General features: G+C 34.8%; 3 protein-coding genes across 4 annotated transcripts in view; 1 reads left to right on the forward strand and 2 right to left on the reverse strand.

Moving 5' to 3' along the window:
* Positions 1 to 9: 9 nt before the first annotated feature.
* On the reverse strand, positions 10 to 2280 carry LOC125048882 (X-ray repair cross-complementing protein 5). The gene has a single exon (XM_047647839.1). The coding sequence runs from the start codon at positions 1759 to 1761 to the stop codon at positions 10 to 12; it is 1752 nt and encodes a 583-aa protein (XP_047503795.1). The 5' UTR covers positions 1762 to 2280.
* Positions 2281 to 3248: 968 nt separating this feature from the next.
* The window catches only part of LOC125048915 (guanine nucleotide-binding protein G(o) subunit alpha), a 33587-nt gene continuing 12300 nt past the window's right edge, over positions 3249 to 24535 (forward strand). The window contains exons 1-4 of one of the 2 annotated variants that reach the window (XM_047647887.1): positions 3249 to 3408; positions 8533 to 8575; positions 11572 to 11713; positions 19241 to 19401. In XM_047647887.1, coding sequence (XP_047503843.1) covers positions 3291 to 3408; positions 8533 to 8575; positions 11572 to 11713; positions 19241 to 19401 — 464 coding nt within the window. In that variant the 5' untranslated portion in view covers positions 3249 to 3290. Of the gene's footprint in view, positions 3409 to 4553; positions 5043 to 8532; positions 8576 to 11571; positions 11714 to 19240; positions 19402 to 24535 lie in introns of those variants that run through there. The other variant, XM_047647879.1, reaches the window with a different exon arrangement.
* On the reverse strand, positions 19522 to 24372 carry LOC125048893 (probable cytochrome P450 49a1). Its single transcript, XM_047647850.1, has 7 exons — positions 23926 to 24372; positions 23737 to 23853; positions 22866 to 22942; positions 22318 to 22792; positions 20901 to 20979; positions 20285 to 20536; positions 19522 to 19955 (listed from the first exon to the last, which is right to left on the reverse strand). The coding sequence occupies exons 1-7, from the start codon at positions 24264 to 24266 to the stop codon at positions 19821 to 19823; spliced, it is 1476 nt and encodes a 491-aa protein (XP_047503806.1). The 5' UTR covers positions 24267 to 24372; the 3' UTR covers positions 19522 to 19820.

Here is a 24535-nt window from a genome sequence, read left to right on the forward strand (position 1 = left end):
TATTTATATTCATTTACAATGATTGTATACAAGGCTGACGAGTTCAGCTTTTTTTAGGCCAGTTAATGCTGGCAAACCATCAATATTATTAAATTGTAAAATTTCCTTTAACTGCGATACAGTGTACTTTTCAATATGGTTTTTTGATAACCTATATTGAAACAAACCTAAATCTATATCAAGTTTTGATTTTTTACTACCTTCACTAGAAGACTTTGAAGCAGTTCTTTTAATAGCAAGTTCTCCAAATGGACCAAACATTTCTTCAAATAAATTTTCATTAACATTTTGAAAAAAATTAGAGTTAGGTTTAGTTGTATCAACAAATGGTTCAATTTCCTCTTCCTCTAAAGCAATTGCTTCAATAGCTCTATATTCAGATTGTAACTTTGGATTTGCAAACATGTCTGGCTTATAATCAAACTGTATACTGCTCAATAAATCTTTCATCACAACTTTATGAGCTGGTTCAATAGAACTTTCATCTTCATCTTCAATGTTTAAATCTCTTATATTTTCAACAAATGGAATATGTATTACATCAAATCCAATTGCAACATCTAATCCATTTGGATTTCTACAGGGATTCAGAGCCACGATTGTAGGTCTTGCATTTACTCTTGTACATAAAACACATATTGCAACCATATCAAGATCGGAGCAAGCCTTGTGCATAGCATTAAATGCTACTGTTGATCCTTCTATATTTTTTTCAGAAGGGTATAAGAAATAGCCAATTTTAAGAAACCATTTTTCTTTACAAATAATACCTGCCGGTTTAAAACCTAACAGTCTCAGCATAGGAGGGCCAAAAGGATTCTTCATTGATTTAATTTCATCTGTGCTAAATTCAACATGTTCCCCTCCATATTCTTGAGAGAATAGAAGTTCAGAATTTAATAGAGGAAGTTCTTTGGAAGAAGAGTCTATATCTTCAGATTCTATGGTAACTTTTGTCATTTTGGTGACATTAGTTACTACTGCATTGCTTTCTCTATCCAAATTAATTTTTCTGTGATGGTTATGTCCTGCTTTTTTTACAAGTGAATAAACTCCTACACTAATTGAAAACCCTTCAGCAATTTCAAAGCTCAGGTTAGAAACTGCTAAGCGACGATGAGACTCTTTATACATAACCTTTTCAATTTCAATGCTATCAAAAATTGGTTCAGGTAATACAGGATCCTGCCCTTTATAAGCTTCTTTTAGAAAGTTTATATAAAATGAATCAATATTGTAGTCTGTCTGAGCTATATTTAGTATGACTAAATCAACATTAGAATCAGTTAAATCTCTTACACGTTTCAATGTAGGTGTCTGGTCGGCAACAATGGGTGTTATTTTTAACTGCGTTAGCAAGATGACTTTGTAAGATGATATTTGCTTTTTACAATTTGCAAATGTTTTGCTACAATGCCAGAGAACATCTGATAACTTTAATTCTTTAGCTTTTTTGTATGAATGAATGTCAACATTTTTAAGCTTCTTAAATTCTAACAGTGCTGGTAAGGACAAAGGAATGAATTCTTTTACCCCAGGGGACTCTATTAAACTTTGGGCAGTATTTTTATCATCCACTCCATACAAATAAACCCCCAAAGTTTGAGCACTACCGCTTCTGAGACATTGTCTGTAAAAGCGACATGTCGCGTCAAGAGCAAGCTTCACTACATTGTTTTCCTCCAATAAATTAATTAAAATCATTGTAGCAGGTATACCTCGATACGTTGGCACTTCACCAAGTTCCTCATCAGAATCCATCCTAAAATACTTGATAATTCTTTACATTAATATGTATTGGAATTTGTAATACCTTCGAGGCATAGAATAAAATAATTTGCTAAAGCTTGAGGTATTTTATGATTTATCAACTCATAGAAGTTAGAACAGCTTATACGAAGTCTATTCCAGTCGGTTCGTCAGCTTAGCACAATACACAGTAAAAGGCGTTTTATGTTTGATTATACCGATTCCCGATGCCCGGTTAAGTTACTATCGCTACTTGTCTTAAGTTCAACCTGAAGGTCTGAGTCAATTATTGAATAAATAATTTATTATAAGATGACTCATAATTTAAGTCAATAAGCATTTAAACATGTTGTACATGATTTAAATTTAAAAGTTCTTTTTTAATAACGATATAGATTATAGATCAGTTATTAAAGTTATAGCTTTGAAAATGGCGTAATTTTAGGTTTATTACAAACGCTTATTAAATCATTAAGATTTACAACACTGAAGTAAAGTAAACAAAACAAATAGACAAAAAACCTAAATTAAACCGATGCTAATGACAATTAACAAAGATTGACATACGTAGATTTATAATATCATTCTCTACAATAAGCATAGAATATGTAACAAGGTTTGTTGATTAAAAACTGTGAAATCCCAATAATATCAAACTACATATTATAAACACTTTGTACACGTATAATTTATATATGTATCGTATATTATAGGGTAGTGATGGTCATGGATAGCTGTACTATATAATGTATAAGCTATAATATTTGCAAGAAAATGAAATCGTGTTAAATTACGGTTTTTATCTAACGGTTATTTCGTTTTATTTAAATATATTGTGAGTAGATGCGGTGACTTAGAGGAAATACGCCTTTTTTTAAATACATAGAGACAGAGACAAGACTCATTAAAATTTTGAAGATTATTAAATACAAAGTAATAAAAGTACAAGCTTGCAACCATTCCCATTTTTTACAAATTTATTTATTAATTTTATGGAAAGCGCTTAGATTATTATAGTACCAGATAAATATTGCAATAACACAATTATATTTTTTGTCAATTCTAGTGTGAACTCTGTTGAGGAATTGAAACGAGTAAGGATATGAGCGGTTGCTTGAAAGTTTACTTTCAAGCACCCATTTCAAGCATCATATTCTAATATCACAACGATAATTATTATTATGATTACCCTTCGAGTATAATAATTCTTATTTATGTTCTGAAGGAGGAGCGACGGCTACGAGTGTGCGCAGTAAACATCATTGCAAAACGAGCCTGCGCTGTTTGTCATTAGCTCACGGGCTTACGCCGGGTTGGGTGTTCGAAGAGCGTATCTAAACTTTAAAGAATTTTAGGTCAGGTTGCCGGCAACCGACTACTTAGGCGCGTCATAAGGCGCCGGGTCATACTTAATAGCTGATAGTGCACGCGTGCGCGACATAGCGCGCGCGCGGCGCCACTTGCGCCCAACCACGAGCCGAGAGCATGCAAAGAGCACGGTGCTGCCGCGCGTAGCGAGCCAGGCCGTGCGCGCTATAGCCATGGGCTGCGCTTCGTCCGCTGAGGAGCGCGCCGCCCTCGCGCGAAGCAAGCAGATCGAGAAGAACCTGAAAGAGGATGGCCTACAAGCCGCCAAGGACATTAAGCTGCTGCTCCTAGGTAAGCAGCTTTCGTTTGCGGGCTTTGCGCGCGCATACCCCGCGCCCGCTAGTTTCATATCGACTCACTAGGAAGGCTGCTGATGACGCATTTGTAAACTGCTTGTTGCTTTGTTTTCTATACGCGGATGCTAATCAAAGAATTTCAAAATCTATTATTTTTTATTAGATACCCAATAAATAAATCCTGTCCACAAAAATTTGTCTTTCCTGTGTAAGACTTACCTTATTAGAAAGGAGTCTATTAGAAATTTCATGCTTCAACATTTTTTACTCGAAATACTTTGGAGTCGACTGGTTCTGTAGTCGTAAAGATCAAAATTATTAAGGTGAAAAAAGTCTGCACTAAATTATTAGTTATTGTCTAAATAAAATACTAAATCAGGCCTGTGAAAAAGTTGATAAGGAATTATTTAATCGTGTAAACGCGTGAAAACATTTGAATGGTTTCTTCCTCTTCTTATATTTTTCTTCTTTAGGGGCGTAAATACAGTATTATTAAAATAAGAAAAATTATATGTGTATGGCTTCTGAGATAACTTTTTTATAACTAGGTAAACGAAGTAGAGATGTCAACTAAGTATTTGTGTTTTTATTTAAAGGGTCGACTGACCGACCTTAATGATTATAATTTTTTGGCTATTCGGATTATTTATTATATATATATGTAATACAGATATACACATCGCTATTCAGGAGAGAATGATTGGCTTCCGGTGAAGAAGTACAATATTATTATGAGCTTTCTTATTGTAACTAGGAAAACTGCCGTTATGTACAATAATACACTTTGATATGAATTGAGTAATTATGTCTAGTAAAACATAGATTACTGTTCAGCTAACACTGAGTGATATGAGAGATTCGTTTCGCCTAGTTATTGCTACAAATGTTGTTGTAGGAGTACCGAAATTATTTGCTAGTAAGTAACATAAATTCAGCTTAAGTATTGATATTATTATTTTCTATCGTTCCTGTATTTTGGTATTTACAGAAAGTATTTGCAAAAAATAAATGTCTTAAACAGGAATATAGTCAAGTTTTACAATGAATTTTGAATTATTTTTCATCAAAGTATTCACGACGACGCGTTGACGCATGTGTGAGCGAGGGGGAACGAATTTACCCGAACGTAACCGATTGTCAGTCGAGCGGGGCGCGGTCGCTGTCAGTCGTCACGGAGTGTAGCTGGTGCTTGTCATACGGCCGCCATTATCTCATACAAATTCACAAAATCAATTAAATTGTACGTTATCGTTACGCGTTAAAGTGTAGTGGATGAAGTAATTGTGAAAATCACGAGATCGTGATAAATTCTACTGTGCTGTGACGTCAAGTCGAGCTTGTGCTAAGTGGTTACAGTTAGGTTACAGTGTTGAGTGTTAGGCGAGTAGGGTGGCTCCGGTAAAACCGGAGGCGCAAGACGCGTGTGGAGCGTATGCAGAGGGAGCGGTGAGATCGCGCCCGGCTCGGGAGTCGGGGCGGAAGGCGGTCTGGGCTAAGAAACAACTGCCGACATGGGGTGCACTCAGTCGGCCGAGGAACGCGCGGCAGCCGCTCGGAGTAGACAGATCGAAAGGAACTTGAAAGAAGATGGAATCCAAGCTTCCAAAGATATAAAACTTTTGCTGCTAGGTACAGTACATTCGTTATAGCTTATGGAACTTGACCGCACCCATGTATTCAAATCACAATAAATTAAGTGATGTTACAAATGAAACTTGAAATCCATAAATATACAATTTTACCGTGAGACGGCTTCCTAGCCACGCATGTTTTGACGAGAGCCTACAGTATGTATTGCATATTATTCTGAATACATACATTAGCTTTCTCCAACCTAATCAATATGCCGGCTTGCACCTATTCCGCGTTAAAATGAAAGTGTATTGGCATAATAGTAATTAGGAAATTCACAACATATAAGTCAGATAATTTGTCAGATTGTTTTTATGACCTTACAGAATATCTCTGTTCCTTTGAAAGCTAAGCCAGTCAAAGTAGTAAAGATGTTAAAAAACCAGCTCAACTTTCTTAAAGTAACAATAAATGAGTGTTTTTTTTAACAAATAATCACTATTTTTAACAAATCTTCATGTAATGACTCTATCTTTAATAATTTATATTAGTTGAAAAGCTGAAAAATCTAATTTGTGCTACTGGTAAGTCAACCTATAACAATTAAAAAACCAATAAATATTAATAAAATATGTTTCTTATTTAACAAAATGAATGTGAATACGCTTTTAAACACACACAATTTGTTAGAAGTAATCACTAGTTGCCTACTGCTAATAAACTAGTTATATTAATGTAAAAATATAATACCAACAAAAAAATATTCATAATATTTATTACATATGCCAATGATTCATACATCTTCTACCGCATTTACCATGGAGAGTGTTCAGAGGAATTGTTCGGTCTAATACCTGCAGCTGAGTTCCATCATCGGACGTCAAGGCAAAATACAAAATACCATCCGTATCACCTCGACGTCCGTCGTTCCACAACAGAGCGTTTTCTAAGGCAGTTTTTGCCGCGCACCACCACTATGTGGAACCAGCTGCCCACAGAAGTATTTCCGAACAAATTCGACTTAGGGTCCTTCAAGAAAAGAGCGTACCAATTCTTGAAAGGCCGGCAACGCACTTGCGAGCCTTCTGGCATTGTGAGTGTCCATGGGCGGAGGTATCACTTAACATCAGGTGAGCCTCCTGCCCGTTTGCCTCCTATTACAAAAAAAAAAAAAAAAAAAAAAAAAAAAAAAAAACATACCATACATTATTCAGAGTAATATTAGTTAATTTATTCCAGTATTCTCTCAGTACAGGCTTTATTAAACATACATATTTGGCATCTAATGGCCAAAGAAAAAAAAATCCCTACTGACCCAAGTATTTGATATGTGATACAATTTGTTCTTAAATTAATGACAGATCAAACACTGAACAGAATTTTTAAAATAAAATATTGCATTTTTATCAATATTGTCAATATAGATGACATACTGGGCATACATCAGATGTTCTTTATGTTTTTAAAAATCTTAATATACTTCTATTTGCACAGTTTGTATCTGTACAAAAACATAAGTATTCTTCACAGATTATTGAAATGTAAATAAAAATATCTTCAGAAATAATAATATAGGCACTAAAGGGACATCTTATTCTTTTATGATAAGAAGCAACACTGTCATAATTATTATTGTACTTTCTAAATGCCAAAATCATATTTTAAATATTTTTAAGTTTGTACTAATTATCAATGTTAAACTACACAACTGACAAAAATTTCATGCATGGACTATATTTGACACATTTGGAAGACAAGCCGAGTTTTCCCGTGCTATTACATATGTTTTTCATAGTTAAATAAATACTTGCACCATCACAGTGAAATCAATTTACAAGATCTATTTTGTAATAGGATTTTAATGAATGTAATGCCTTGTGATTCTCAATTGCACAGTTCATTGTAGCAATTGCAATATTGAATCAAACTGGCCTGTGTAGGTGATATCTCTAATATACAAGAGGTCAGGGATCGGATATTCAATGATTCAATTAGATAAAGGCACAGGGTCACTCAGATCAGGCCTAATAATATTTTAATGATATATAACACCTTATCATTATGTTCTTTCCTGATGTCAAATTTTTGCAATTGGATTTATTACATTGTGCACAAATCAATGATAAGGCAATGGGTTTACTAGGAATTTACCCACTTATACCCCTATAAATGCCTGTTGCCCTCTTTCTATTATAAAATATGCACTGTTTTTTTTAACTAATGTCTCTTTATAACAATGTAAACATAATTTAATAGAAAGACAGCAACGGGTACTTTAATTAAGAAACATAAATTACACTAATCTAATTTAATACAATAAGCAATAACCCCTAATATTATATAATATAGTGTTTCAATCCTCACCTGTTAATATAAAGTATTAGTTTTAATTAATTAATAATTGAAATGTATTTCAATCTGTTAGTGATAGCAAATAATAAATGTAAAATTTCTTGGTTATAAAAATTATCCAGTAAGTTAAATTATACTTTGAGTCATAGATAATATATTTTATGGCTTTTGAGACTTTATGGCGCGTCTAAACGGGCCATGTTTTGCTGCAATTGATGGCTGCAACACTGTGGCCGGCAACATTGCAAACAATAGCAGCCACACTATGCAATATTGCAGTAATGTCCCGGCCATATAGCCAAACATGTTTTGTATAGCCACATATGGCCGATATTGCCGATGGGTGGCCGGACGATCGCTAGGCTATCGAATTCAACTGCAATATTGCACAGCCAGTTCTATTGTTGTTTCAGTCACTCTCTTTGTTATGGCACAGTGTATCCTTTTCTACGCGACATGCCGTTTGCTATGAGTGAAGTGTGCCTGTTGCTATATTCTATGTTTTGCGATCAGCTGCATTTTGACGTTAAATTAAATATTAATTAAAATTCAAAACTCAAATTGTCTACAGTTTCACGCCTATTTAAGTAAGGTCGAATCCACAATCTCTTCTTTTTTTATTTCCTTTTAAAACAATATAAGCTGCTGCGATCAGTGTGATTTCGTCAGCCATTGTTGCCGGTTTGTGTGGCCCGTTTATGAGTCTGCATCATGGGCCATACTATTGCAGACATATTGCAACACGTGGCCCAGCCATAGATTGTTCGGCCATCAGCTGCATTAAAATATTCTTCTAATGGCCGGACAATTAGTTGCCAACAGTGCAGCCATCAATTGCAGCAAAACATGGCCCGTTTAGACGCGCCATTAGACATATGCATTGTTATTTGCAATAATTTGACTGACAATGCTGATTGTCCAACTAAAAAAAAAGTAGACATTACAAATGGCTGGTACTTTTTTTACAAACTTAAAAATGATATTTGATAATTTTTTATATTCTTTTTGGTACATCTAATGCATTGTAATTCAAATTCATGGTTTATGTTTGGTTGGCAATTAACTGACTTTATATCACTCGTTTTATTACAGCGGCTGTGTAAACGTTTTAGTCTGAAACTCTATGATTTACAGATTTTAAAGATTTCTGTGCTATTTTTACTATTGTAAATAAAAAAGATTTTCTTTGTTATAGGTGCTGGTGAATCTGGAAAAAGTACGATAGTTAAACAAATGAAGTAAGTTGAATTTGTGTTTGTCTTGAATTAAGTTAAATGCTTTGACATGTTACGGAAAATCATAAAAATTATAAAAATCCTTAAGGCGATATAATTGTTTGAATATAATATTTATACAATTATTCTTGCAACAGTATTGCTATTGTTAATCCTCTAATCAATCAATAATAAGACAGTTTACAAGACCATCCGATCTGTACTCACGATATAATATTATATAGATAATACTTTATCGACATAATCAATACGCTTTCAACATATAGTAGATAAGATTGTATATTACGAATTGTTTCGCATATCATTCTTTATATTCAATAATTTAAGAAGATATTGAAATATCGTCCCACGGATTTACCCTGCGCAGATTTTTAAACATATAATTCAACAATTAGTTCAGATACAATTACGACTTTAATCTCCGTCGACTGGTTAAAAATGGAAACTTTCGTGTCAAAAGAAATATTATTTGTTGTTACATAATAAATTCAAAATTTGTTTCTTGTCGCCCAGGTAAGTAATAGCGGCCGTTACGTAGCTCAGTTTTCAGTTTTCATTCTATAAACATTAATTATTATAATATTAACTTATGAGTAGGTCTTGGCTCTCGTGACGCATTGGAACATATTTACAAAAATCTTTTACGTACGCCTATATGTCTGCTTTCAATATGTACGGCATGTGTCAGCCACAGGAGGCTGTTCACCTACTTGCCTATTATGTTGACAAATGATCAAGAAACAGATACAGAAATCTGTAGCGCCACTGATTTACTTATTGATCACTGTATAACGCTAAAAAAACTTCGTATGGCATATAAAAAGTTGGAAGGCCCTTCTTCGATATAAAAAAATAAGTAAAGTTCATACCCAGGACAAGGTGACTGATATTTGGCAAAAAGCATAAAATCGGCTTTGATCTGTGCTGCCTGTGACGTCAGTGTAACCGAATGTTAATCCGATAGCTATGTAACAGGACTGTGATGTAATATTGCACATTTAAAAAAATATGTTTTAAAGATACAATCTAAAATTTTGTTTAATTCAATCGCATGATTAATTATCGATTTGATAGCGTGGGAATTTATAAAAACTTGCGATGCTCTGTCATTAACGTTTAAACTACTTTTTTATTACATTAACTTTCTCTTATTGAGGATATTGTAAATCTAAAATGTATATACATATTATATAAAACGTTGAATTCAGGTAAAAGTTGGCTCCTTTATTACGAAAACGGAAATACCAGGCTTTCAATTGGATCCTAGAAAAACATAACATTCACATTGGACAACCTGCATTTATTTTTCTTATTGGCCAAATAAAAAGGGGAATTTCAAATACCAGGGAATGAGGTTTAGTTTCTCTTACATGACGTTAATATTCTTATCTGTACCTACATCCGACTCAATAGTAAACGGCTTTAACTATAGACAAGAAGTGACCTTCCTCTACAAGTAAGCCAATCTCAATAAATTAAGTAGGGTATAAAAAGACAAGTCTGATACAATTAATCCAGACTGATTAATTAATGATCTGTCTGGAGGAAGATATTTAATTAATTTAGGATTTTTTTAGTGTTACGAGCAGCCCAAGGTTTAAGTAATACTCTAGATATGATGATCGATTTTGTCTATCGAATATAAGCAGGGGTTTTTTTTTAATTGTTCTCGGAAAGAACCCGTGTATGTAACCGTTTTTTTTAATAGCGTGACACAGACAAGTAGCAAGTTAAATGCTTTTAGTCGGATCGAAGTTTCACAATAGTGGTTGCAATTATTAAAAGACTAATCATAAACAAATGACTCGATCCCATGAGTCATAGGTATTTCCCACTGGCTTTAATGTTTTAGTACAAATAAGCGAAAGTGTAATAGGCTGTTCGTGTCTCTTATCGGTTTTAAGGTTAATAATTGGCACTTGTTAATTTCTTTATTCAAATGTTTTTAAGTGTTTAGTATTCATAATTGTTTAAAGTCAGGTAGATTACCTCTTATTCCGAAGTAAGTTTCGGACTGTTAAAGTCGTAGTTTTAAAGGCCGGCAACGTATTCGCGAGCCCTCTGGCATTGTGTGTCCATGAGCGGTGGTATCACTTAACAACAGATGAGCCACCAGCCCGTTTGCCCCCCGGTTCTATAAAAAAGAAGTCTTAAAAGAGTTTAGTTTTATAAATGAAAATTATATATGTGAGTCAGTCATCCTTTACGGAATACGGATCTCTGGGCGTACATACCAGACAATTATAACGTGACTTGCTATCAAAAAGCATATTCCTTAAACAAATTGTATGCCAAGCGATAGATATTGTTGTGAGTGTTTGGGTGAGAAACCACGAAGCGATTTTGAAGTAAGCTTACCCATTGTTCATCCAAGGGTGCTTCTCGCAATGGCTCTAACAGCTAACGCTGCGTCGTGTCGAGTGACGTGAGCTATTGTTGTCTTCCCCTTACGTTTAATGTGTCGCTAATCGAGTCGGGTAACGATAATCTTTGAGATATTCGAGTTAGAAACTAAACGTAAAATTATACATTTGGATTAGAGCGCGAATTTCCTCAGACAGGGATTTTGTAAACCTGTTGATTAGTTCTATATTCTTTTGAAGATTATATTTTTAGGTCTGGGTTTCTGTAACTGTTCCATGATCATTTGTCAACATAATAGGCAAGTAGGTGATCAGCCTCCAGTGCCTGAGATACACCGTCCACTTTTTGGGTCTAAGCCTCCTCACGATATTTTCCTTCACCGTTCGAATGTTAAAAATCAAAAAGGCAAAGTCAAAATAATTTATTCAAATAGGTAACTCAATGTACACTTATGAACGTCAAAATGCGCACATAGAAAGAAAGTCCATTGGTGTACAGCCGGGGCCCGAACCTACGACCTCAGAAATGAGAGTCGCACGCTGAAGCCACTAGGCCAAAAAGGCTCAAGCTGCAATTTAACTGTTGGAAATGGACCTTTAGGAATAATGTTATTATTATAATTATTTTTCCTACAGAATTATTCACGAGAGCGGCTTCACAAATGAGGACTTCAAACAATACCGGCCGGTGGTTTATAGCAACACAATCCAGTCACTGGTCGCCATACTGCGCGCCATGCCTAACCTGGGCATCACCTATGGGAACAAGGATCGTGAGGTAAACAATTTATTATCACCTTATCAATATTTGGACCATTTTGACCTTACATTATAACCTGCTTCTGGTTTAAAATTTTCAAGTAACTTGAACTATTGTTCATACCGTACGTACCATCTAATTTGGTCTAATCATTGAGAGAACTTGTCTTTTTAATCAAAGCATTGACACAATTTGACAGAAGCAGGCGAGAAATGTTATAATTCAAATTACAGTGTTTTATGACGAAAATACAACATAGCAACTACGAGACTCTATTTATGAACAAAGTTAAAAATATATAATATTAATTTAGGTTACTATCCACTCAGGACTTGAAACAGTTATGAAAACTCGTAACACGCCTAATAATGTTGTAACGTAATGGGGCACCATTAAATTCATTAAAAGCTTTAAGTTTAAAAATAGCCAAATTATCGTTCGGAGTGTAATCAAAAATGTTGTGAGTTTATCAAATTATTAAGATAGTAAGATGCGTGTATAGCATTGCGCATTAGCGTGTTCTATCAGCAAATTTTTAGTTTTATTTAGGGGACTATTTTTTCGTATGGCTTTAGAGATAGATATTATAGGAATAGTTTCAACATTCCGAGCGTTGCATCCAAATTATTTGTTCAAAGATTATTGGAATAAAGGCTACTTTGTCTTTGGATAGGAATTTGGTATTGTCCCCCTTATAACACGGAGATTATATGTCAAGTTATATTTCTGTAGTGTATAATGATTTGTCAAGCCCATATTTTGCGTAGCTTTGCGTCTGTTTCAAATGGCTTGTTATAAAATTAAACTAAATAAATTTATTAAAATCGTGTTCCTAGTTTTTGAATTATGTATTAAAAAAACGGTTTTACGAGAGTAATCCTACATCGCCAATACCTATAACACGGTCCGGGTCTACCGCGTTATATTATTATCTATCAAAATCAGACTGGCGGGCAAAAGACTTATATATCCATGCATATTCCATTCCATATTATATATCGTGAGGTTATTGTTCGATTTCACAATAGTTATCTTAAACCTGCAATACCTGTCCAACAATCAAAATTACCTTGACGCTAAATTAACAAGAGAAGTGCTTTCTAAATATGTATTTAAAAAAATAACATTATATAATGTTGTATTTAGTATATCCCGAATATGTCGTATTGCATGTTTAAAATAGCAAAACCTAAAACAGCCGTTACCCAAACAAAAACCTTTTTGTACGAAAAAATATTTTAACGTTCTCTAACATTGAGAGTGTCCATAGTGGCGGTATCACTTAACATCAGGTGAGCCTTCTGCCCGTTTGCCCTCTTTTCTATAAAATAAAAACTTAGAATTGGGTCCGTCAACCTTATGGCATTCAGCCATTTTTCTTAATTCTTTGTCTGCAAGACCAAAAAATAAATGCTTCCTCAGGATTAGAGCCTAAAACAAACAGTTTAACGACTATATTTAACACAAAATGACGAAAAGTTTGGAATTGACATTCAAAGCCATACCTATTGCATCATCACTTTTTATCGGCATATGGAACAAAATAACAATCAGGCGATACAGAATGTTCTGACTTTATCTTATTTTTACTTTAATTCTACTGATACAGATACTAGGTTTAAAGAAACTGTTCTTACCAATTTTAACGACTTTATTATTTTTAAACATTTTTGAAGGAAAGAAATGATTTTACATGGATATTAGTAGGAAACATCACTTAAATGGAAATCTTAAATTTTAACTATTACTACTTACTATACAGGATATTTCTTATAGACGTAAATGTATTCTATATCATAAATTAATATTTTACCAAACTCATGTAAGCTACTATACACATAATTACCTTAATTGAGTGCTATAAAATGCTATATGGTAATGACTCTATCTGGCTTTGTTCGCCTATAGATCGATGATACTACATACGTTCAAAGTAATAGCTTGGTTTTCCACGAATAATTGCAGATCAATACTTCTGATCGCAATATGCTTGTTACGCGTTTATCATTTGGAAACAATGGCGCGGCCAGAATATAATTTTAGACTCTTTGTTGTCTCTCATTGTTTTAATGAAGGACGATTCAGGTGCATAGTTTAGAACCTACTAAAACTGGTATGTCATCCGGCATACAACGCAATAGAGAGTTAAACGCGAAGAAAATAAAAGATTTTTATAACTTAATATTTCGGTTCGTTAAGTACCAACGTAACGTAAAATCGTTATGAGTAAGCTTGTATCTTCAAACGTTCAGAGTGGACACTCATGACTCACATTCCTGGGTCCCGTGGTCACGTGTAAAGGTCTTCATAGAGGGATACGTCGTGCAGGGGAGCGAGAAAGGGATAGGAGCTCGCGGTAGGTCACTTTTGAGGTGGGCTTATCAAATCAAGAACCTAAACAATCTTCTCCATAGATACCCAAGAAAAACAGATATCCTATATAGAGAGTCAAGAACTAACTGGGCGTTTGTAAATATGGAAAATTTAGTATAATTATTTAGCATACAAATAATGTTACAGTTTTCTCCAAATGCGTGTGGTCCAGAGCTCTCGATACGTATTTTATGTTTGTAATTCGTTTTCGAAACGTTTAACTTGCGTAATTTTCCTTTCATCTACAGAAAGAGGTCACCAATGGTATAATGAATGGGGATAGATCATTAAAATCTTGTTATGACTTCTCTTATTGCGCTTTTCATGGAACTGAGTTGTTGACTGTTGTTTATACGTGAAAAGATTGAAAGGAATTGTTTTACGGCTTAGGCCTATTATTTCCAAAACAAAACATCTTCACACATTATTATATGTAGTATTGGAACTTATTTACACAGAAATAGAGTATCAGCCAGTAATAACAATGTTTAATTAATGACATTGAGACCGTTGTTTTAAGTAATTAAAACTGAAAATCTTATAACCGAACCTATTGACTTAGGGTATTTCAAGAAAAAGCGTACCAATAATTCTTAAAATGTCGGCAACGCACTAGCGAGCCCTCTGGCATTGGTGTCCAAGGCCGGCGGTGAGACTTCTGCCGGTTTGCCTCCTGTTCCATAAAAAAAACTAATTCTAAAAGTACATTAAAATGTCTTTGCCCTCTACAGCAATCTTGTGAGAATGACAAACATTGCACCCGATGAACGATAAGTTATCTAACCGCAAATGAGATGAATTTAACGTGAATGTTTACGTAACGTAATCCTAGTCACGAGCGTTTTTACTTCAAATAGTGTTGGCCTAGTGTCTTCAGCGTGCGACTCTCATCCCTGAGGTCGTAGGTTCGATCTCTAGCTGTGCACTAATGGACTTTCATTCCAAAACAATCATCGAAAACATCGTGAGAAAACGGGCTTGCCTTAGACCCAAAAAATCGCAGTCACAGGGTGCTGATCACCTACTTGCATTTTATATTGAACATGAAACAGATATAGAAATCTGAGGCCCAGACTTAAAATGGTTGTAGCGATGGTCAAATACAGAACAGTAACCTCTTACAAAAGATTAACATTCAGATACAAGTACAAGATAAGCAGAATTTTCCAAATCCCATCTGCCAAAACCAAGATAGGAGATCAGGCACCTCTCATTCGAATTCTTATTAACGAATATAACAGAATAAACGATACTTATTCAGAGCTTGTTAGCCTATTACCGGCTAGCGAATTAAAAAAAAAGCATGGTTAAGTGCCTATCTGGTGCCTAATCTGCAGTTTTGCTGGTGGTTTGTTTTGCTTAGCAAAAAATACTATACACAATACCAAAATGTATTGTTTTTATTTTTTTTTGAACATTTTCCATAATTGTTACATATTTTAGAAAAGATAGCTTGTGACTTATACTGAAGATATAGCATTATGTATGATGTGGAATACTTTTATAAATAAGTACCTCAGGCAATTGAATATTAAATAAAAAAATATATAGATTGGCAGATGGTAAAAATATAATATTATGTATCTTAATTAAAAATGACGATGATATTGAAATTGTATTCGACATTATTGGCTGCAACAAGCTATACGTTTGTTGATGAATAATTATGCTGTCGTGAGTGGGAGACTGACAATTAACATACAGGAATATATGGAGCCCAGTAGAGCGTGCTATTGGGAATGTTCTAGAAGGGTTATTCAAGCCTGCAGTGTCGGACATGCAATAATTAAAAATCAGTTCACAGAGGGGCAGACAAATATGTTATATTTCGTGTGAAATACGATAAACTGAACAATTAAGGCTTTAAGATATTCACCTAAGTATGTCTCCTGTATGTCAAATCTGTTTTTGACATACTAAAGATATCTTAGTTGTCAAAGGTTCTCATACTTATAATGATTGTATTAGATCCTTCTTATTTATTTCGTAATCCTCCAGCTAACATTAATTATTATACACAACACCTCGTCATAGTCGTAGAATAGTGACGGATCCGACAAATAGTAATCTTTACAGGGCTGCCATTTCAAAATAATATAATCATGTTAGTTTTTGTCATAACTATTTTAATTCTTATTATTTTGAAATTTAAGACACATAGAATTTTTTTAATGTAGCCCTAATATTTAATAAATGTAGTATTCAAATATGATAAAAAGTGGATTTTGGATTTTTTCAAATCCGACATTGTTCTACGATCATGACGAATTGTACAAAACATATAGCCACAGATGGAATACATAATATATATACAAAAAGGTTTAAACATTAACAAAAAAATATCAATAAAAATTATTATATACGTGTTATACTTCAGCTGTGCTGAGTGATGGTGTGTATGAGGGGTGTGCTCATGATGAAGGTGAATTTGCGCTATGGATATTCTTTATAATCCTTTCAAGCATATTCCGCGATAGCTTAAACAAGTCAAAGCTTAAATAGTTGTCGTTGTTTTTGCATGTCTTCCCAACGTAAAAAATTTAAGTAATACATAGTAGTAAATTTTCTTTATAACTAGTCTAGTTACAATTGAGCATTATTAGCACTTGTACCTCTACACGAGCTGTCATTGCAAATGTGGGCCGAGTCACGGTTACGGCTAATTCTAATTACGCATAATACCGTATGTTAACGGACCGTTATTGTAGACATCATTCTTCAGACAGATTTTCGTATGGTATTAATTTGAATTGATATCAGACTTAAGTGGAAGGAGGTCATTATGTTTTACACTTGTATTAGACCTCCGGCGAAGTGAATAAAAGAATTTTCCAATTATGCCCCACTATCTCTTTTATTGCATCTTCCCAAGTTTTTGGTGGGCGCGTCCTCTCTTTTTTCTTCCAAGACTGACCCATCTGTCGTAACAAATTAACTATCTTATTACTGCTTATTATATATACTACATCTGACAGAAGAGACGAAAGACTTTTAGTTTTTTATTATGAGGGAGTGACATAATGCATTTTCATTAAGAAATATTTATAATTTATGTCTATATTCTATAAAATTGAATCTAAATTTTTCCTTCGACCGGACACGCCATAATCAAGTCTAGATAACACGATAACATTTCCATATGTATTTGCAAACAAACATGACGTCAATTGGATTCTTTTTTCTGTGAAATAGTCGTGGTTTGCTCAAAACTTGGTAGAAAGAAATTTTACCATAGTCTAAGCTAAATAACATTTTTTGGGTAATAGATGTCGCCACTAACCAAGGTCTTAGCTACATTAATATTAAACACGTCGTGTTTTACTTCGATAAAATATTTATAACAACTTCACCTTTAAAGTAACTACAGTAGTCCTACCTAAATCGAGGTACCCCTATAACGCGTTTTCCATCCCCCATACACCGCGGTATTCCCCCCTATAACGTGTAGTATGTAGATTTCTCATGGTCATCAAAAACGGTTTTTTGAGAAAAACGTTAGGTTGTATATTGGAACAAAATAAGTGGAATTTGGAAATTGGAAAAAAGTTGCGCCTTTTTCATATTTATGTATAAATAATTAATATATTAGAAATATCAGCGTTTTGAAAATGAATTTGATTTACCAAAATTTTCTTCAAAATATCGACAATTAAGGATAATTCGATAAGATCGTTGAACGGTAATTATAGCCATTAAAATAGCCTTTGCGATATGAATCCTTAATTAATTATTGCTCGGGGATGACATAAACACGCCCTTTGGTTAATGTTTGCTATCGTTATCTACTGTGCCATAAATGGCAGGAGCGAAGTACGATCAGCAAAAGCCTGAGCTTCCCATTTAATAGGAACTGCTGCTGAGTGATTTTTTTTAGTTTTCAAAGGTGACATATACCGATTTGTCTGACTCTTTTATTCAGATTGGATGTTATTGGTTAGAGTAAGTGAGTAGTTCGGATTAATACCTGCAGCTGAGTTTCATCTTCGGACGTCATGGCATAATACAAAATACCATCCGTATCACCTCGACGCCCGTCGTTCCACAACTGAGCGTTTCCTAAGGTGGACCTCTACTATGTGGAACCAGCTCCCCACTGAAGTATTTCCGAACCAATTCGACTTAGGGTCCTTCAAGAAAAGAGCTTAGCAAATTATAAAAGGCTGACAACGTACTGTATCACTTAACATCAGATGAAACTCCTTTCCGTTTGAAAAAAGGATTTAACTCTAATAAATTCTTAGTTGTGAAAAAGAAATCTTTAAAGCTAGTTTACGAGCACACAGACGAAACAATGCGCAATAAATCTTTATTAATTAGTTGTTGAACTATATTTGCTGACAGTACATTGCGTAGTTAATGTCATGTGCACAGAACTTATCTATGAGTGACGGCCCTAACAGATTTCACTAGAAGTTATAATGTTTCAAGTTGTGTGCAAACATTTTATTATACGTCGTGTTTAATGCGATAGTTGTATTTAAAAATGTCAAACCTAAATGCGTTAGCGGTGTAAACATATATATCCTCAAACACGGTATTTTGAAATGTGCCGACTTATATATGAAGAACAATAAATATTAAACACTGGAAATTACTGCCCATAACAGAAAAAGTATGTCTTTTCTAGTCGAGCCCCTTTCTGTTACTGTTAAATTGTGTTTACGGCCGGGTAAATAAATAACCCATTTAAGTAAAAAAAATACGTAATTAAATTAATTCTTAGCTCTTCCATAACAAACTTAATAGTAAATTCTATAATTTTTTAAAAATTATTTTTGTTTTTCTAACCGTTTTCAACACGCCTGATTGAGTGAGTGAGTCAGTGAAATATGGAACTACTTAGGTCTCAGAAGCATCTCCAACACTGCGTAAGGGGTGTTCATAAGCCAGTTCTTTAATCGTTTTTTTTATTGTAGACGGTGAGCGGGTAGATATTATGTAGCTATTTAATCTATTATAGATATAGTCTTCCTGCATATTCTGGCGTAGTCCTTTGCGGTGTGACCGACGACAACATCAAATGACAATAGACAAATTAGTACTTTAATTAAGTCAGACATGAGGCTACATAATCACATTATTACTGTTATGGCAATATCTCGCTACGACGAAGCGTGGTTTTCGGCTCTACGACTATAGATATATATATATATATAATTTTTTTTTTTGCAGAGTGACGGAAAGATGGTGTTCGACGTCATCCAGCGAATGGAGGACACGGAGCCGTTCAGTGAGGAACTGCTGGCTGCCATGAAGAGGCTCTGGGCTGATGCCGGTGTCCAAGAGTGCTTCGGGCGTTCTAACGAGTATCAACTCAACGATTCAGCTAAATAGTAAGTTCTAGTGTAAAGTTATTTACATTTCAGTTATAGAGATGGGGAAACCTATCTGGTACAATTTGTTGTTTATGTTAATTAAAGTTTATCTTAATATAAATTTTCAAAAAGCAAAATTATACAAATTTTCGTTCTATTATTACAATTAACATTGAAACGCATAGTTTTAAACTTTGTAATAATTGAAAGCGTTTTCATCTGTAAAAAGCTTCATTTAAAAATTCATAGATTACAAACAATCATCCGCTGTATACTTTTCATTACTCTTACTTAACTTTAACATTATGTCTATTATACCTAAAGCTACATACAAAAAACTATACATTAAAGCTACAACAGTACGAATTGCAATATGCAGTTTTCCCAATCCTTTTTAGGGAATTCATCTTCCATTTTAGTATCAGTCCAGCAACCATTTAATTAAACGCTGGATTATTGCCTTTGTGCCTTTGCTTCAATGTGAACTGGAGTGGTTCGTTAGGGATGTAGGTGGGAGTAACGCTGTACGTGAGCTCGCTGTGTCGCCATGAAACTTGGTATTTGTGGAATATCTGCAAAACGGTTCACTCATCATGTTCATTGTTATTCTACTGCATACAAATTTTTCAACAGAGTTCATATTCAAGTATAGCACTTTTCAAGTTTTCATATGAATATTTAGACTCCGCGTTTTCAGTGTAATACAATTATTTTCCAGTTTTATACTAAGATTTATAAATTTAAAGCGTAGCGTTTTTGATGTTGTATAGGTTGAATGTTAGTAGTGATATTTTAATGAAATAATCATTAGTATATAATACAGATTTAAAAGCACATAATAAAATTAAGCTATATACAAAATACGTTGCCTGATAAAAAATATGTACTGGATCAGTCTCACCTTGGCTAGCAATATATGTAACTCGGCTTCGGCGAATCTTTTTCCAATACACATTCTTCGTCCGAATCCAAAAGGCAGCGAGGCGAACGGATGAATACCTTTTTCTTTTTGCCTCTTACACACGGTCGCTGCATTGGAATCTGTCGTGTCAATCGATTGACCCCTTAACCACCTCTCTGGTATGAATTCTTGGGGCGAAGGAAAGTATCTTTCTTCGTTCGACATTATGTAATGCGGGAATACGACGTGCGACTGTAATATTAAATGGGATTGATCTTATTATGAGTACACAAATAAATAAGATATTAGTTTAGATTTTCTAACTAAAGGTATATAAAAATTTAAATAATGATTCTATCAATTTGATATAATGGCAATCCAATATATACTGAGTTTTTGTGTATTTACAAACACGAAATACCAGCGTAACAACGATAATAGACAAAATTCAATTCGTGTTCATGCAATGATAACGTCGAAAAAGTTTGTTATTTTTTGCAAATATAATTCTTTTACAAGCTTTGTGATTAATGCGTTTTTCTTATATCTGTAACTGCATGTAAGCATGTTTAATCTGAATAAAAGCATCGCTTTTCATCAAAGCAATTGTACTTACTCCTTTAGGAACTTCATAACCCGATATAACAGTATCCGATTGAATGCATCTCCCGTTACCCAATATTACTGGTTTTATTCTGTAAAAAAATCTGTATTAGATTTCACCAAGCCCTATAGGAATCTCGGGTGCAGTTGCGGACAAACTAACAGAAATAAGGTTTATTCTTATACATTTTTAAGTAATATATAAGATACAGAGTATTAGAGTACAATGAATCATTTGTGGAACGTATTAGTTTTGCATTTCTTACACTGATAACAGTATCACACTTGACGAGTTCATTGTATTAATTATTGCATAAGAAAATATACAAGTTTTTCATGTTGTACCAGTATTATATGATTATATGCTCCAATTGTAAAGGAAGTATCTATTTTAGTGTAAAATAATTGGATCCTTAAAAATTTGTGTTTGTGTGTTAATTCTCCTTTTCCTGAATGTTTAACGTAATATACTCATTGAAATGTTGCTATTTGTTGCTTATCAATTGTTATAATGAGTCATTGAATGAGTCCATAAACTTATCCTTCTTATACTAGCTGTCCCGGTTTCGCACGGCTTCTATATATATTCTATATACTATGTTGATCAGGGATAATGTAGGATTCTAATGGTGTCAAGAGTTTTTCAAATCAGTCCAGTAGTTTTGGATCGGTTAGATGGTTAGTCCTTTTCAATTCAAAAACCAATATTCATTTCCTCTTTATAATATTATTTTCCTTATGTTTTATCTGGCTGTTCACGGCTATTCTATTAGCAACGGCGGTTCAAATTTCGGTTTCAGGAATTTATAGAAATTGCACGCCAAAACATGGAACTACTGCCTGCGTGATTCATGTGGAAATATTCAAATAGCAATCTCAATGAATTCAATATACCTACGTCCAGATCAATTAGGAACAAAGGAATTCCAAAGACGGTTCAGTGGCTACAGGGATTACTTTCTAAAAGGAAACTCATAAACTGTACTTCTTGAATACGTGATGAAATACACCGCGGGCTCTTAAAATTTATTCTAAGAAATCACAGTATGTTAGAATTTAAGATGTTGAAAATCTTTGATCAGTCTCTTTGAATTCAAAGTAAATAGCAGAAAGTCTGCAATGCGATACCGTCGTGGTCACTGAATAAAACATAAGATGAGGTGAAGTCCATATACGTAGTTTGCTTTTGCGCAGTGCAACTTGCTTATATTACACTCGCTTTGACCGCAAAATTACGGAAAAATATACAAAGTAAATGCTGGATTTTATCTACGGGATAATGTAATGTGACATTGAAACACTGTGTTAGGGAAAAATGCAAATAAATCGTAATGCATGCTGTAAAGTTAATAGTGTATTTTTTTTTAAACTGCAATTACTAAACATGTAAATATAGTCACTTCGTAGATTATTCGATTTTTCAAACCTACCTTAAAGCTTCTTTCAGACATGCTCGTAGATATGGCATCTGGTCTAAATCCTTGCTGTGCATAACACGTCCAACTGGAAGGTTGTTATCCAATTCAGTCTGCAGTTTCATTTGAACCCTTTCGTTCTTAGCCAGCAAGTAGATAGTGCTTGCCGCGGCCGCAGCAGTCGTATCCACTCCTACTAAAAGTAGATCCAAAGCCAAAATGGTCGCGACTTTTTCGCCGGACGATTTAGCAATGTTGGCGCATATTCCTTTATCAGTCAGTCTCTTTAAGCAAAGTGCTCTGAAGGAATCCAATGCGTTGACGTAGGTTTTGTAGGCGGGAGTTGAGTAGAGCCTCCATAAGGGAGCCGAGAGTTCTAATTCGGGCACGCTGTGGAAGAAACCATGGATGCTGTTTATTATTTCCCTCGCGGCCTCATCATCATTGTTTAAACAGCCCAGCCTCGTTCCGAGCGCCCAAGCTCCGACGGCTATAAATATTAATTTCGTAGCTTTAAAAAGGTACACTTATTAAATAATAGTATAACTCAAAGATTACATTACATTCCAGTGCCCATTTGTAGAGTTCCGTGAGATAATCCTTTGGTAGTTCTCGGTTCTCATCTAACATTCTATCCATTCTGCAAGAAGACATAATGTCAGCTATCGGTCACCTCTATTGATCAGAAAAGTAGTTTTGGCTTTGTTAGTGTCCTGAGTACCTTCGGAAATGATGTGGGCTTTCGACGTCATCCCTTGAGGCCAACACCACTGATTTACCAAATAAATCAGTGTTGTTGGCCTCAGATGTCTGCCTCCTCTGCCTTGTCAGGCATGTGTCCATGACGTCGAATTTTTGGGTCTAAGACAAGGCGGTTTCCTCAAGATGTTTTTCTTTAACGTACGAGCGAATGTTAATTGCGCACATAGAAAGTCCATTGGTGCACAGCCGGGGATCGAACCTACGGCCTCAGGGATGAGAGGCGCTCGACGAAGCCACTAGGCCAACACGGCTCACACTGATTTGATAAATAGTGTGTATAAAAATTTGCGTAGAGACACTCAATCGGAACACCACTCTTTCATTGAACGAGATTGCTGTTTTCCGCAATGAGTCAGAAGAGAGCAGAGTGCAAACAAACGCGCAGACGAACTCGTTGTTAAAGCGGATGTGGTCATTAAACCGAGATTCTGCACTTCGTATAGACTCTTAGTATTAACAGTTGCCACTTGAGTATCGCTATTTCATTTGAATGCTATCTTGTAAGCCTTTCAAGTTTTCAAATTGAATAGCTATATTAAATCGATTTAAATTGTGCGATTTACTAGGTAAAGGTCCTGCTATATTTAGTATTTCTACTCTTGAATTATGATAAGTTTTCTTTGAGATCAAAGCTTACGTTAGACAAGAGATATGTAGATTATTGTTACTCACTTTTTTACAAAGTCTTCTGCAACATAATCTAGGCACGGAACAGAAGATCTTGCTGCTTCCGGTGACGCTAGCGCCTTTGACACTTTGGAGCGAAATTTTGACCAAGGCATTCCATGACTAAAACAAATATTTGACATTATTATGTTCAGTGGCTAAGCATAAGTGAGAAGCAAACTAACATACACTTACACTCCAATTAAACCTGGCTCGTCACCGAAAAAATCCTTTCTCAATTCTTGTTTATAGTGCCTGAGACATGGTGCTACCGCTCTATGTGGCAAGGAGTCTTCGCGCCGATATATTTTCTCTGTCTCATCAGCGCTAAATGGAAAGACCAGGTCGGGATGTCCAAATAACTTCGCCACTTTAGCGGCACCACCTGTACCGGCCATCTCGCGCAGTCTCCACAACGTAGCGTCCAACGACTTTGTCCGCCAAGGCTTTTGACCAATGGCAAAGCGCCAAGAGTTGCCCACAATAGGCAAGGGTTTAGGCCCAGGTATCATAGCGAAACGCCGCGCGTTGCCCATCGCGATAACAATACTAATGGTGCTTCAGCCCCTAGATATGGCTGTCGGTCGCAGTGGGGCGGTCATGTTACGTTTTCAGCTATTTCGTAATAGAATACGACGCGATTTAAACTCGCTTGACATGTAGACCACAGTATGTTCCGAGTTTTTCTATTTGCCGTTCGAGTTTTACTACATATTGCCTGAGTCGTCTATTTAAACGATGCATAACTAATTACGTGACGTAATTGGTCTCTTAATGTTATTGTTAGTATATATTGAATCATGGC

This window comes from Pieris napi, chromosome 1 (genome assembly GCF_905475465.1).
Source record: "Pieris napi chromosome 1, ilPieNapi1.2, whole genome shotgun sequence".
Lineage (NCBI taxonomy): Eukaryota > Metazoa > Arthropoda > Insecta > Lepidoptera > Pieridae > Pieris > Pieris napi.